At 40.3% G+C, this 16,458-nt stretch overlaps 1 protein-coding gene across 2 annotated transcripts in view; it reads right to left on the minus strand.

The window, feature by feature from the left end:
- fgf13a (fibroblast growth factor 13a) overlaps positions 1-16,458 on the minus strand; it is an 89,952-nt gene that overhangs the window by 38,031 nt on the left and 35,463 nt on the right. Inside the window, exon 3 of one of the 2 annotated variants that reach the window (XM_035668870.1) lies at positions 8,473-8,640. The exons of the other annotated variant lie outside the window; for it this stretch is intronic. Within the exon in view, the coding sequence (XP_035524763.1) occupies positions 8,473-8,640 (168 nt within the window). The remainder of the gene's footprint in view (positions 1-8,472; positions 8,641-16,458) is intronic. 2 annotated transcript variants of the gene reach the window in all.

Genomic DNA, 16,458 nt, shown 5'->3' on the forward strand with positions numbered 1-16,458 from the left:
ACTACGACCGTACAAAGTGTCGTGGAAACGGGGGGGGTTTTAAGAAGATGAATGGTATACACACTCGAACCACGTGTAATTCTACTTATTACTGAATCAATATCGAAGCATTTAAATCAATATCGAATCGAATCAATATCAAAACGAATTGTGATGTAAGAATCAAAATCGAATCAAATTGTGAGGTTCTTAACAATACCCAGCCCTAGTAAACAGTCAGTATAATATATCATCATAGTGATTAAATATATAACTTGGATGCTTAAGCTGTTTTTAGCTGCTGTTCCAAAGTTCCAAAGGGAGAAGACTGCAAAGCACACAGATCACTGAGTCTGCATTTAATTGGTTAAGGCACTTGTTGAATACCATGGACGCTTTTCAGACATTTAACCACCACTGAGAAGGAAGTAAACAAACAATCTGACTCTAGTGCAGCACACAAAAATACAACCAAGAAAGGGAGATGTGGGAAGAAGACAAACTCTTTTTGGCTGGCACAGCAACACGCCTGGTGTTATAATTCTGATTTCATTCTTGACTAAAGGTTCTTGAATGTACAACGTAAGCTAACCAGCATTTCTCCAACATTTGCCAATATCACTATACAGTATATCCCCTGTATGTGATGAATAGCACAACTTTTCCAGTCCTTAATCTGGGTTTCATCAGGCTCCCAGGAAGAGCCAAGCTTTCTCTGGGGCTGGCAGGCGACATGATGGGAGAAATTGGGTGTCTGCATGAATCCTAGCCAACATCAGCAATGGCCGGCAGGCTGGCACATTATTTGGTGCCCCCTAAGATGGGACATGCAAGGACTTTACATAACCCGCCAAGATAACCCTCCAACTGTCTGTCTGTATCAGGGCCAAGCTGGCCCGTTGTTCTCTTGGTCTCTGGGTAGCTTAGGCAGTTCAGGGTGTCCCCTGCACAGGAAATAGGGGTTCTACAGGGCTTTTAAGGTCTTAAATAGTCACAGTGCAATCTTAAGTTAGAGTTAAATCATTATTTTACACAATACTCACACTCAAGATTGCTGTGTGATTAGGTTGACTACTGTATGCAGTATTTTTGGAGGCTTTACCGACCACCATACTTGTTGTCACCCAACTAATAGTAGTGAATAGTGGGTGGATTCTGTGTTACTTTCTGAACTGGGGAATAGAGCCTGGGGCAGATCTAGATAATGACATGTCAGAAGAAAGTTGGTTACTGCTTGCCTAACTTGTGAATTCTATGGACTTTTGCTCCTGGCTGATGAAGCAAAGATTTCAAGAGACTAAATACAAAGACAACGTAACTGACAATGTTCTTTTTTTGTCATTGAACAATGTTGGTCATTGAGCGATATTAGCTACCATGGTAGAGACAGCAAAATCTCTCCCAGTTGGTAACTTTAGTATCCTCATTTTGCCCAAATCTAGTTGTAGTGTAGAAATAAATATATGTGTGGGAAGCCAGAAATGTAAATTTCCATCTACTTCAGGTACAATAACTGTATTGTCCACTAAAAACAATAAACTTTAAATAAAGCAGTGTCCAACTGGTCAAGGCGATCAAACTATATTTCTCAGTCATTACAGCTCTTTTTGATTATGTCAATACTGAGAATCAGTGACTGAAAACAATAACAAGATTATCTAAGTTATCTACTAACAAAAATTAGATAAAAAATCCATACACACTGAGCTTTATGGGATAGTCTGCAGATGTGCTAACTTCCCATTCAGTTTAACATAGAGGAAAATGAACAACTCGTAAACACTTTCAGATCATGACCACGAGCATTTGGGAGCTGCTGAATAAATTATTAATGGAGTGACATTAGAGGTCCAGTCTACTCATTAAACAAAGTATGAGGTTTATTAAGACAAGTGTTTGGAGAGAGAGCATGAGTGTCAGAGCCGCTGAGGTCAGGGATGATATTACAAGCTGAAGATGACAGAAAGGCCACAGCAGTAGCAATAGTGAGTACATACCAGAACTTTCTCTCACAGGAGCAATTGCAATGGAGAGTATAAAAAGCAAGAATATAACATGTTATGCTACTTAAAAACAAGATACAGTATTTGTTCACTCTTAATATATTAAATCTATTCATCTTCCAACATCTTCTTCCCCCACGATAAGTTACACTAATTTGTGTGTACGTGTAATCTCTATCCTGGCAGCTGTCAGGAACCACTTTGCTAGCCTCCCATTAATGTAGTGCTGACTCGGCAGTTTGCCTCATTGCCCCAATTAAATAGCTTAATGTTTGTTTACTCTGGGGAAAACTGTGTCACAGTTACTATATCCTGACTACTCCACTGATTGTTCCTGTTTAGCTCAGATTTAGAGCCAGCATGTAGTTAAACAGGAATTGTACAGAATGAAAGAATAATACAGTATAGCCATAGTCCCATAAGCTGGGATTTTAGTGTCAAGGTTTGTCATATCTGAGTCAGGCAGTGGCAGTGATGGGGACTATCTGTGTCCAGAGTAAAGCTGATAATGTGGACATGGAGGATAAATACACATGTTGCATTTGGCTATGTGGAATATATAAAACATTATGCACTGTACCTGCATCTTTTTATCCCCTGGTATGCAGTAAATATAAACTTTCACATTCCATTATCATATGACAAATGGTGGAATTTATTAAAGTTAGCCTAAAAGCATGCAATATAAAAACACTAAATATAAAACAGTCTGATTCAACAGATGTGCTGAGATAAAAACCTCCCACTGGTCAACTGCTGCATTCTGCTTCCTGTGCCTCTGTTGCCAATTTCAAGGATGAGCAGCGACAAGCAGTTGACTTAGCTGACAAGCTACATGCTAAAAAGTTGTGATAAAGCAGTAAATGTTCTACATGTGCTGCATTTATCATGAGCACTGTGCAATTTAGCACAGCAATTCTGAATGGTTAAAGATATTTTCAAATATGTTTAAATGGCATGCATTTGCTGGCAGACACTGCAAATTAGAGAGTGAACATTTATGACAAAATATCTTAGAAACAGTAATAGTCTCGTTTGCTCCTTTATTTCATTCTGTGTGGCTGAGTCTGCCACGAGGAGAGGCTCCGGGATTCGGAGGCGAAATAAGAGAGTGCTAATTAAATAGACAATGATGGAATGTAATAGGCCTGGCAACTTTACTCTGCTTCACTTCTCTGCCGGTCCCTAGAGTAGTTTCTCATTAATGTTGTCATACACACCCACTCCTGCTGTTTGTTTATGCATTTAGTTTAAGTCCCAGAGAAGCCAAAAATGAATACTTTGTCAGCATTTATGCCTATATTTGAGTAAATAATTATGTAAAAATTGTGATCTTATGTTTGTACAGTTTGTATCATAATAAAAGAGCATGTTTACTTGCAGGAAGATGCCAACCATTTTGCGCTTACAGATGAAAATACGTTTGAGGGCGCGTCACATTTTGCTTTAGACAGCCTGAAATCTAATTTGCACTGTAAACTAGGCTAATAAAACACTACTCCTTCATACATGTGGGTTTATTTGACATAGATATTGTCTCACTCCGGCTTTCATTCTCGCTCCTTTTATTATCAGCTGTTATTAGGAATTAATGCCTATTCTTCAGGTGCACTTACTGTCCATCTGGTCAGGCACAGAGACAAAGCACATGCTAAAATAGGCAACCGGAGATCAGGTGATAGTGTGACATTGACTCTCTCCTGCCAACCTAGTCTCTCCAGGCACCAAATCATATTATCATACACATTATTTATTCATGCATAGTCTATTTATGTATTGATTTAGACAAACAAAGTTGTTGCTTTTATGCAGAAAGAAAGACTGCGAAGACAAAATTTTAAATTTAACAAGCTGTTATTGGAGCATGAGTGCATCCCGAGGTTGCATGTTTGTCTCTTGTCAACATTGCAGTAGTGTGCAGGACTCTGTGAGACACTGCAATGGGATACTCTGTTACAAGAGGCGACACTGGTCGCCTGAAATGTAATTGCGATGTGTCGACTTTGTGGTGAATCACCGCCATGCGTTTTACATTGGGTGTGGGAAATGGATGCGACTACTGCATACGCCTCGTGCACTTCTGCTTATATTTTCTTGGCTGAGTGGGCAGCAGATAAGTTATTTTGTCAATAAGGTGGAAACAGATTAGATAGTGGCCTGAATGTTCAGCAACACAGGTGCTGGACTTCGATCTGTCTGTAAGAAACATATCACATTACTGATTTCATTACATTGCTTTAGATAGAGCTCACAGTTGGTTAACACTGTTATAGGTTCATGAGTTCCTCACTGTTAAAACGCAGATATAATTTCTGTTATGCGGTCACATTTCTAAGTTGTTTAGCATTTTAAAAACTCCTGTAATCTAAACCCAGCCGACGTAAGGGAAAATTACTCTTGTCAGTCACGGTCAGTGCAATCACTATAGAGGTAGTTCAGATATTCATTGCTTGAGTTTATGTCACACTAATGAAAACATAAACATTACTGCCTTACACCTCTGTACTGCATCTCTATATGGATATCCGCCTGGCTGTGTATATATTGCATAGCCTGGAACTATAAACACAAAGTCTTGCAGTCGAGTTGTCTGAATTATGGATGGGATATTTACACAGATCGGTCCCCTCGGGCACCATCTTTTATTTTTGCTGTGGAGAAGCAGAACAGAGCCAAAAAGGAGAGAAGAACAGGAGAGAATGATTAGAAAATAAAGAGGAACAGGAGTAGAGAGGTGCTGACACATATTGAGCCAAAGAGATAGTGAATAAACTGTCAGACTGACAGCAGGGAGCACACACAGGCCTGAGGATGGAGGAAATAAGTCTAGTGATCCCTGTCTGTGTTCTTATGCTCCCTGCAGCTTTACAGAGATGAACTCATTAAAGCAGGAAGGGGGGTGTTGTGGGAGCTGCATTATTATATGGATGTATTGTGCTTCAAGTATAAAAAATGTATAATATGGTTAATATATGATTTCCTTCCACTGTAAGTAACCTGACATGACCTCAGCTAAAGGTTTAGAGGAGCTTCAAAACACATCTAGGCTTAGAAAATTAATTGCACCGAAAATATCATTAAATAGAATATTTACTGGTCCCGTACATGCTAATCCTGTATGTTAAGATCTTTTTACTCAGTCAGCAGCAGCTGAGCATGTTAAATATCCTTGATTTATATGGATAATAGTTCATTCTGCTGTGATATTATTTTCACACACAGTGTCTGAAAATGTAGTCTACTACATCCAAACATTACTATGCACGTGCACGTATCCAGGGCAGCGCCCCCCTACTTAATATATGCTACTATATGTGCATGGATGAACTGATATGATTTGATCATCCTCTGGGATGTCAGTCCAAGCCCATGTGTTACTGATGTGTTGTTCTGTCAAGCATGTCTCCAGTGACTTGTGAAACCAATATCTCAGTCTTTGTATCAGCCACCTACAGTGTAGTGTTGGGATATGCATCAGAAGAATTAGACTCGCAGGAAATGATACTGCAGATAACTGACTCTGTCAAAGCCTCGTTAGGTCTTACCTTAATGTTTGTACCTTTCAGAGCACTTGTCATTCTCAGAAAATCACCCACAGCAGACATACTCCAGCATCTCAAATGAACATCAATAAACCTTTGAAACACTGCCTTTTACTGCATGCTGTATTATAGATGTCATTAATATAATATAATCATGGGGGGGGGGAATAAACAACCAGAGTTCCTGACTGAACAATCTGTGCTGCAATCCACGGTGATTTGCAAACTCTATTTAACATGAAGTTAACTGTTCAAGAATCTGGAATTCATGAAAACCCATGAAAATCATTAATAAGTGCAACACAAAGCAGTTGGAAGGTTGTTGCCATGGTAACAATGTGTCGAGGCTGACTTTCCAGCTCAGATCTCACAAATACATACAACCTTCTTGTTTTTCTTTTCAAATCAAATTCCATTTGTTCCAACAAAGGTAAAGTAAATATATCAAAATCTACTCTTTGTCAACTGAGCAGCAGTTGTGTGTTTTTTGTGTGTCTGTATAGCCTGCTCCACACATGGTTTAACACAGTTCCCATCTGCATCATGCATCAACATTAATGACGTCCTTGTGAACAGCTTACGTAACAGCTGTAGTCTCCCCTCCTTCCTTTGTAAATTCAGTCACGTCCAACTGGAGCTGCAACCAAACTGAATAATACATCTGTACTTTTATAGCCAGACCTCGGCTAGTATTCTACCTCTTTATCTCTCTCCCTCGCTCTCTTTCTATCAAGGATAAGTACATGTGTTTGAGTCCTTCAGTGATTACACAGCCAGAACTCCCTAAAAACTTGGTCTTTCGCCCAGGGGGCAGTGCCTTATCATGTCATGAAGAGTGTTGTGTGTCTGATGCACATTCTCACTGGCTTACATTGGGTCCCCTCCTCATTGTACGAGTACCTAACTGTTGATAAATTCAAGTTGACCTTTCCACTGAAAAATATGTACAAATATTGCTAAAATATATTAACTTAAATGGACTAAATTATTTCCAAAAACAAAAATCTGCCCAAATATATTACATATTAGAGGTAATCATGTTTAGTATTAGATAGTATAGAAATAATATTTTGTGTGCCGTCATACTTGACATGCATCAAATAAACTGATCTCATACTGTATGTACATATTATTCAGTCTAGTTTGCCTAATTTTCCAATCTTTAGAAATAAAACTGGGCCATACTTTGCTACTCAGTCCAACTTCTCATTTTTATCAAACCAAAATAATTCAGAATTTTATTCTGCATTCTTACTAAGGTGCACAAAGGTTATCATATATCACTAGTGCAATTTATTTTCATTGTCTCCCAGGTCACTGACCAAATACACTCCACCTTTTACCTACTTACTTATTTTGCCACGGGTAAAATACCTCTAGTAAATTTCATCCAATATTTTTATGGCACATGATATGGTGGCATTGAATAGTGATAGTTTGTACTGTATTGTCCTGTATCCTGAATGTGTTGCTTTTGGCCTGTGAAACAATTGCCCTCTTGGATCATAATAAAGTTTGTAAAAAATTTTGAACTTGAACTTTAAACTGGTGCCAATTAATAGTAGTAACCTACAGCACTGACATAACTCAACCTCCATTGTGGAAAACTCATGTGTGCATGGGCCAAAATATGGTATGTTCTACAAAAATACGCCATCCCTGGTGAAATACCAAGTTTTTAGGGAGCCCCTTAAACACCTGTCAACAGATTAACTGATATCTAAGTGTAGAAACACTATATACCAAACATGACCCTATTTTAGATACAACAGAAGACAGAGCAAGACATTGCAGAAAATATTAGTGAGGTTATTTATATCTTACCTATCAGGAGGTCTGCAAAGGAAAGCAATTTCTACAACTGTAGCACTCTATTGAGGGATAGATGATAAATGAGGCAGTCAAAGAGCCTAAGTGCCAGACAGTGCAGGGTATGGTAGCATGCTTGGAGCACAAAGGGATTTTTTAAATTTTTTACTTTACTCAATTATCTAACTGTACAAAGGCTGATAACATAAACGGTACGCAGGCATGCTGCTGCAAGCACTAAAGAAGGAAATGGAAAATGGAAAGAGGTAGAGGAAAAGGTGAACAAGGTTGCAGAAGGGGAGGGAGTAAGGTCAGGGAGGGAGGGAAGCAGGGTAGGCTGCAACCACCAAGACCATAGAGCCACAGGCAGAAGCTGGGAACAGGGAACAGGAGGGGGGGGGTACTTGCTGACTTGCAGTCTGTAGCTGAGTAGATCACTATTTAGTCATGAATATGAAACATTTCAATCTCACATAGTCTTCAGGACAGGAAGATATAAGACTTTCACCTTTTTTGTCCTATGATGCCAGTCGAAGTAGAAGCGTATACTGAAATTGCCAAGTCATTGAACTCATTAGGGCAGCAGCTGCCTCCATCTATAACCCCGTTTTCTTTTTGCACTTTGTTTTGGTCCGTGCATGAGCCTCAGGGTGGCAATGACCGAGTTAATGGTTTGGGGAAGGGAGGGGTGGGCAGGAGCTACGGATGCTATGCTCCTCAGTTCAACAGAAGGGGTGTGCAGGCAGACACATACGCATACACACTCTCATACAAACACACTGGACGGGAGCAGAGAGACCCAGGGAAAGATGCCCTCCTACAGGTTCTCTGCAAGCAAACATGCCCTAAGCATTCAGTCTTATACTATGCCCAAACGCACACACAAGCACTCACACTCGCACTCACACTTGCGCGCACACTCACACACGTTTGTGCACAAACACGCACATGCTAGAAAGGGGCAGAAACACACCAGATGCGCTCTAAAAATGGGACAGGAATGAAAGAGAACTTAGTTTGGAGAGGCGGAGAACTATCAGTTCACACAGAATATGAGAGAGAGGGGAAAACAAGACGGGAGTGGGCAGGGGACACGAGGAGCATCAGCAAATCAAAACAAGGAGGGGGTGCGAACAAACCTTCGGGCTCTGTGCTCTCTTTGTGGACGACTTGCTTCAGGGGGCAGCAGAAGATTTCGTGACACTTAGCACGAAAGGGGGACCCTTTACTCCTTATATCCGCAGAGTGGATGGAGTCCTGCCGTAACATAATGTACTCCTGGGTACCTGGGGCAGCGTCATCCTGGACTGCGGTGGTGCCATAACAGAATGAACTGGGGTTAGAAAGCTCACCACACACATAAAACAAAAGAAAAAACAATAACAACAGCAAAAATCACTAGGCAGAAACACAGGCAAATAAAAAAACATCACAACATTAGCAACAGCAATAGCTTTAAATAACAGTAATGTAGCACATAGTGACAGAAAGAGAGGAGAGAGGGAGGAGAGAGGGACAGAAGAGAATAAGAAAGAAATAGACAGGTTTAGATCAAGAACATCAAGCTCACAAAAACTAAAAATAAAGACAACCAACAACAGTGGGGGCTCTGTTATATATATCCTTGGTTGCTGAAAAGGAAAAGTGATAAAATAACACGAAGAAAGGGTAAAAGAAAACAAGAACAGGTCAGTGTTCAAAATCATTGTTATGGCAGGCTGTTAGCAGGCACAGAACCATGAGCTGCTGCATTTGAATGATGTGATTGTAGGCCCGGTAGAGGAGTAAGAGGTTGTAGGATCGCAAGCCAAGCGTGCAGTCTGCTACCGTATATAACAAGTGAGCGCCACTGAAACTGACGTCAGGGGGTGGTGGGTGATTATGCCCCCTCCCTCCCCGTGCACCGCATATCCACCCCATTTACTGTATGAGTAGGCAAGCAGATGCAAAGGCATGCAGAGGCTCCCACGTCACACTGGAGTGATTTGATTTTCTTTCATGAAGTCATGCTTTCTGTAAGTGATGTTAAGGAGAGCTTCTTTAACATCACTCTGCATGTGTGTCTATAGCAATTCTGTACTGGGTTCCTGTGAAAAGCCCTGTGTTTCTGTATGTATTGGATCTATTGCATCTGTCCTTTTCTGGGCACAGTCCCTGCTTGGCTTCGATCATTGACCTATTTTCTCTGTGTTGATGGATTAGCTACAAGCGAATCAGCCCAAATAAATTGTATCTTCTTTTCCTAATGGATTTGAGTGCCATGTCTCTCTCTGACACATTTACTACTTATTGAAAATGACTACAGAGAAGGATATTAATCAGTTGCCATTATAGAGTCTCCATAATGCTTAATCTCCCCTCCCCCCTTTCCCTTATGACATGTGTGACCAACATAATTATTTCCACTTTAACCAAACTCACCAGAAAAAGGCATCATAATTAGCGTTAAAAATGTACACATGTAACTCATGACCCATTTTCACACAAAGAGTTGTTCTTGATATTCATAAACCCGACACTCTCACCCTTATTGGAGCCAACTAGGGATAAAGAGCCAAAACCATTTACTGCTGACAATTGGCCGTAGGTTTACTTTCATTCATAAAACCATTTTACACACATAAACATTAAATGTATTTAATTTCAGTGAACTGTTCTCCATTTGAGTGCACTATGCCAAATTGATCTTAATGGGAGTATAGCGACGCAATCTATAGGCGAGTGCAGCATGCCAAAAGATTATATCAGAAATAAATTGCCCCCCCCCCAATTGCACAACTTAAAGGAACAGAACATTAGAATTTTAAGCATTTAATTGTAAGCATATAGTATCCATACCCAGCGTTACGCATTATAACAAAACAGGGGAGCGACTTGACTTGACCTACAAATAAAAAATTGGAGACTTGAACTTCCTCTCAAAGCTGCCCATAAGTAACTTTATTCTGGTTTGGCAGAGCTGTGGATAAATCAAATGCTGGTCATTGATAAAGATGTCAACTAGGCTAGACAAAAGATGATTGACAGTTATTTCTTACACAGACACAAAAAAAACTCCCTATACCAGACTGAACAAATAGGACTCCCTGAACTGTTATTGATCATTGCATGCTTACTGATTTTCAAACCAAAACTGACTGAAACTTGGCAGCTGTTCAGATGCATTGTCAAATTCCTCAAAGACTTTCCACCCATGTCTACAATGTCTTAATATGTTGTATATATTTTATAGTTATTAACATAGCTCAGGGATTTGAAGAGGCAGCAGGTGACCGTATCAATTAAATGCTCACCAACTGGTCAGTACATATGTGACAATTCTGGAGTAGTTGTATCCACAGTTTACTAAAAACTGAACTCACTGTATAGAACTGTAGATGTAGATCAGGATGAATCCCTGTTTAGCTGATAACACTGATTTGTCCTTGAAAGGGAGACCTAACTTTCTGAGCTGCAAATGTCTTTCAAAACACCCCATAAACTGGGCCACAGATCCAACGAGATGCAAACAAGAGCAAGTCCACTATCTAGTAGGCCAGCCATTGCCTGACATAAGCCTCCCTATCTCTCTCTCTCTCTCACACACACACACACACACTAACAGGCAGCAGATAATCAGGGTTCCAGACCCAGTGCAATTAATCACCACATGCCTTTTCTCCTATGGGACTTATCAGTATTTCAGTGCCTCCTTTCAGGCTCCTGGATAACCTGCTACACTAACACCTCTGTGCCAGCAAAATGTCCTGAAAACCCCACAGATACTCCACTATTGTTGCCAAGAAAACCACAGCACTACTGAAACTTTAATGGTCCTTTGGAATGACACAGGTCTAAGTTTCCATCCAGGAATATGACCCCATGTTCTCTGCTTCTGAGGCGCAGAGATGCAGCTACTGTACTTGATCCAGTAGAAACTGAGCTAAACTAAGATAATCTGCCCATTTATAAGACATTTAAACTGCACACACACAGAAAATAGCACTGAGTAGAAAAAAGTTAAATATACAAACTGATCGTTTAAACCAATGATATCCTGACAATTTCCCCATTGCCCAATCAGTTTATTTTCTCCTCTGAACAAACTAAACAAAGAACGATGGTTTTGTTTCATCTGCACCAGACAGGCGTTAAGGTGCACTGAAACACATCCACAGTTAGTTAGCAAAGGGTCAAACTTCAAACTGCTTACTGGTACAAACATTAATGCACTCTGCGGTTGTTTTCTCTCCATTGTCCTTGCCATCCTGTCTCCTCATGTTTAAGTATTCTTCACTGAGCACACAGTGGAGGTAGAAAATGTGTGTGTGAAAAGATGGGGAATAGACTCTCGAGAATTTCGACAAATGTCTAATTCCAGCCGACGTTTATTAATGAGCCAGCTAACTGCCAGCACATCCAAAGTAATAAAACTGAGTGATGGTGGGGCTAAGAGGACGAACGGAGGAGGGACTGGGCACCATCTTTTACAGCCTGTCTCCTTCATCCTTGCCCCAGCCTTGATGAAGAGCGCATATTGGGATTGAAGGATGCGTGATGAATGATGCAGCACGGCCTGGGACCTCGCTCTTTATCAGACCATCCACACAGAGTGAGCTGTCACCCAGGTTCATGATAGTCAGTGATCTACAGGCACCAGTGTTGCCACATCGGACCTTCAGCAGGCTGCAATAGATGTCCTTGCCCCTTTGACAGGAATAAATCTCATAGTAAGGAGGAATGGATACAAATAGAAGGAGGGGGGTGAGATGTGTCTCGCTTCGGTTAGTTGCTCATCTATTTAAGGCCCCTTATGAATGACAGGGCACATTCAGGTTTTATGGCAACAGTATGTTAGATGTGTGGGCAGTATTTACGGTATGGAGTATAAAGCAAGTGTTATGCAATGACCGAGCTGTGCTTATGTTCAAGTGTGGCTGTATCTATAGGACAGAAGGGCAGGCTTAATGTGACAAAGCATCATCAGCAACACCCAGGCTCGCAAATGACACCTTCCTCATGTTCAAATGAGGTTCAAGGACGTGTGTAATCAACTGAAGCACTGTCAGGTCCAGAGAAATGGAACTATACCTCCATATATGAGGCGCAATCTCTACAGTTTACTCTAGTCATGGCTACATACATCAAGGTGGATACACATTCATCATGACTTGACAAATAGCATACTCACCAAATTAGAATCAGAATTAAGCACAGAAACAGGTCTGTAGCATGAGGTTTGTGTTTCGAAAATAGCCTGGCCTCAATGTGGTTTCACAAGGAGCAGAATCTAGCACATTGTCTTCTGGGATGCCTTTGGTTCAGTGTGGCTCCATCTCAAGAAAGAAATAGTTTTATTTTGGTTGTAAGTCACCTTGCAGGCAGCGGAGAAAGTGAGTTGAGTTGAACTTGAGGTTTTCTTTGAAACGCAGAATGAGCTCGCGTTTTTATTCATGCTCTTTCATCCCTCTGAGCTCATTGTTTGTCATTCTCTCTTTCTCTTGCTCTTGTCTTTCTCCCCTCTTGTTCTTTGTTCCTTTGCCTTTTTGTTATAAACAGAGGCTCTATAGTGTGACATGATAGCTTGGCACAAATATTGTAGGCTTTTGTAATCACCACATTAATCACTAGATAACTAGAATTCATTTCAATTTTATTTGTATAAGAAAAGTTATATCTGGACACTTTTCAAATAGAGTAGGTCTAGATTGTACTCCTTATAAAATTATTGTTTGATGAGAATGCAATGAAGCTGAAAAGAAGAAATCAGCAGCTTCAATTTTGGTCTCACTGTATGACCACATCTTAGTCAAGGCTTTAGTATACCTATATTGTTATCTTTCATAATGACCTTTTAGCTGTATGACACTATATACCACAGTGCCATTAAACTATAAAAACATTTAAAATAACATTTATGTTTTCAAATAAATGTGTGCATGTTCCACTAGTAATATATCAAAACGTGGGTCTAATACCATTAGTATAAAGAAGGCATAATGCATAAAAGAGCACGGGAAAACAATTTCCACTAATGCTGGTAATTACTCATGCAGTCCAATATGGTCATGACTCTAGCCATGCTCTCTGTAAAAGCAATTATTTTACTCCAATACGCAATGAGCTATGAATTTCCTTCAGAGGGCATCTTATTCTATTTATTCATCTAGAAAAAAAAAAGTGTGGACAGGGGTGGATTACTCCGAGCATGATTTGTGACATCACAAATAGTAACAGTTTGCAACTTATACAAGTAGTATGTAGAAACTTGAAGCCCTCAGTGCACATACACTAAATGGACTTTACAGTGAAGTAGGGGACATGGATAAAATGTGCTTATTCATAGATTCTGGAATTTTAAATAAGGTAGAAGGAGTAGATGCCTTTTTTAAGGATTTTATTGTGGATGTACTAGCTGCTGCCACTTGCCAGTTAGTAACCCTACTAGCTGTCTGTACCCTGATTGGGAGCTTGAGGGACAGGGAGAGTTTAAACATTACTAGTATAGGAGCAGGCACCCAGCAGAGAATGCTGCCAAGGAGCAGGGCCGGAATGTGGAACAGTACCGGAGTGGGGAAGACCAGCGGAGGCCAGCTGATTGTGCAGCTGTGCTTGCAAAAGGGAGGGGTGAGCAGGTGGGAGGAGAGCAAGTGTAATACTGCCAGCCAATGTTGCATGTCTGCAGATAAATGTGATGAAACTGTTGGTGAAAGCCCAGTGATTGGCAAAAAAAAATGTTTCACACTGATAATACTCAAAACACCACAGGAAAACATCACTCCATACAATTTCCAATTTTTGGACAGAATATGTGAATTAGCTTCCAGTTTAATCTGTGTTTTCAGGAAGTAAGACTAGAGGGCCACTCTTAGTTGTACAACTGTGAGAGGGGATCAAAAACACTGCATCGGCACCCATAGTCCATTAAACACTCAAAATTGTGTTATAATATCCAATACCCAAACAATGGTCAGTTAACATCTTCAAAAGGCTATGTCCTCTCACGATGTACAAGAACAGAATGAAGGGATGTGATTTCAGTAGGTTTTAACCATTTGGACCTGTGAGCTGTGAAGGTGTTTATTGTATATGCTGCTGCATTTTATTGCAGATTGCATATATCTACATACATAAAGAGTGGTTTCCCTTCTGGATTTGTTAAGTAACTAAATGCAGCAAAACAATTGTTTTTCTTTTTTACTATCTCATTAATAAACAACCTTACAAGATCTAACTTAAGATCCCATTTAGGGATCCCAACAGGTTGGGGATCAATGAGGTAGAAAACCATATCAAAATCTCCCATAAAGCATTTTCCATTTTTAGAAACAAGTCCAGTTGAAATGAAAAAAGAAAACCCCTTTAACCCTTTTAAGATTACATTCTCAGTTATATTGTACCCCAATTTCACAATGTATGCCAAATCTACAAAAAGTCAATTTCTTTGTATCGTTATTTCCAAAAATATTCAATATTTTTTTTGCTTTCTGTACAACAAAATGTGATGCATGCTTATGTAAGAATGAACTAAGTGATTTCAACCAGTAATATCATGACATTCACCTGTCAATCAATCTTCAACTTTTTATAATACAGAGTGACGATTCTTTAGTTAGCTAGCTAGCAACAGCATGGCTCGCCACTGGAGTGTTTCTGGGGGGACGGACCTTACTGATAACTGTACAAAGACAGGGTTATCACTTGTACAAAAGCACAACTTTATCAGTGATTTGGGTGAAACTGGATCATATTTTATAGAGAAAATATTGTCTGCTTTTCCCTCTGATGTCCTCCAGCTGCTCTGCTTCAACGTGGCAAACTGCTGATGTCAGCAGATTCCAAACAGGGGCCTAGCAGCCTCCGAGACAGACAGAGGCCCGTTTGATGAAAGCGATACCAAGGTGATTTGCAGAGTTTCCAGATGGACTTGTTGCTAAAAGTAGCTTACTGTCACCAACAGTAATGATAGATGGTGCTTGTGCAGCTAACATGGGAGGAGGAGCCAAACCCTGGAAAAATCACCTCTGTACTTTATTCCCTGTTGTTCAACCGTCCTCCGTTCGGATGCTGCATTCAGTCCGGCCTGGAAGTACTGTTTACTTGGAGCTCCCAGTCCTGGTAGAGTCAGCTAGTGGGTCCACTATAGCTGCTTGGGTGGGTGCTGCGTAGCACACAGCGATTGGCTACTAGGACATGTCCCTCCCTAGCAGGAAATATGTAAATATGCGGAAGCAAACAGCACTCTGATTTCCATTTCATGTGAATTTTAAAAGTAACATTCTGCAGAATAACAGACTCATACTCTATAGACCCATATCAGTCAATGCAACTGCATTAGAAGTTACACCTCCGTTCCCATTTCAGAGAGTGACTACTGAATCCATTTATAAAATAAAAAATAAAACTATCTTGTTTCACCTTTTCACCCTGCAAACTATTTTTCACATCCAATAGTTTTATAATGGAGGTTTAAATCCCTGGAATGCATCAGTTGGCTTGAAAATATGCCAAGTTGACAAAGATCAATATGAAGAGTCTATTTGGGTCCAGGCTCACTCACTCTCTCGGTCTCTCTGTCACACACTCACACACACGCGTGCACGCACACACACATCCACTTTTTTAGTATTACTTACAGTATGCTGCTATAGATGGCAGAGTGACAGCATTTAAAGGGGACAACACACACAAATATGCCGACACAAACTATTTTCTGGCACATTATTGAGTCAATGTTAGGTTATCTGAGACACACCCTGTTTTTTGTTTGTTAGTTTTACGACTTTTTTATTAAATCAATGCAGAGGTGATGACTGTGCGTGAGAATTATTTTTATTCTTTGCAACTGGATCTTTGGGGTGATTTGATTCCCCGCACCACAGAAGAGACCAACCAAGTGGTGTGCGTGTTGCCTTCTACTCATCCTGTTGATAAAGGACAACCAAATGAGCATTACACACACAGACCCACAAATTATCTAATAAAATTATAATATGGATAAAATATTGTTACGCACGCAACCTCCTTCCCTATCATGGATTCAAATGTTTCATGGATATCGTGTCAACAGACAGGGATCAAACACACTCTCCTGCTAAGGCGGATTAATACTAAGGATCCCTTTTCACGGCAATTAACAGCTGACG

The sequence above is a fragment of the Morone saxatilis genome, unplaced genomic scaffold, assembly GCF_004916995.1.
Source record: "Morone saxatilis isolate NCDOM2014 unplaced genomic scaffold, NCSU_SB_2.0 Contig22, whole genome shotgun sequence".
Taxonomy (NCBI): Eukaryota; Metazoa; Chordata; class Actinopteri; family Moronidae; genus Morone; species Morone saxatilis.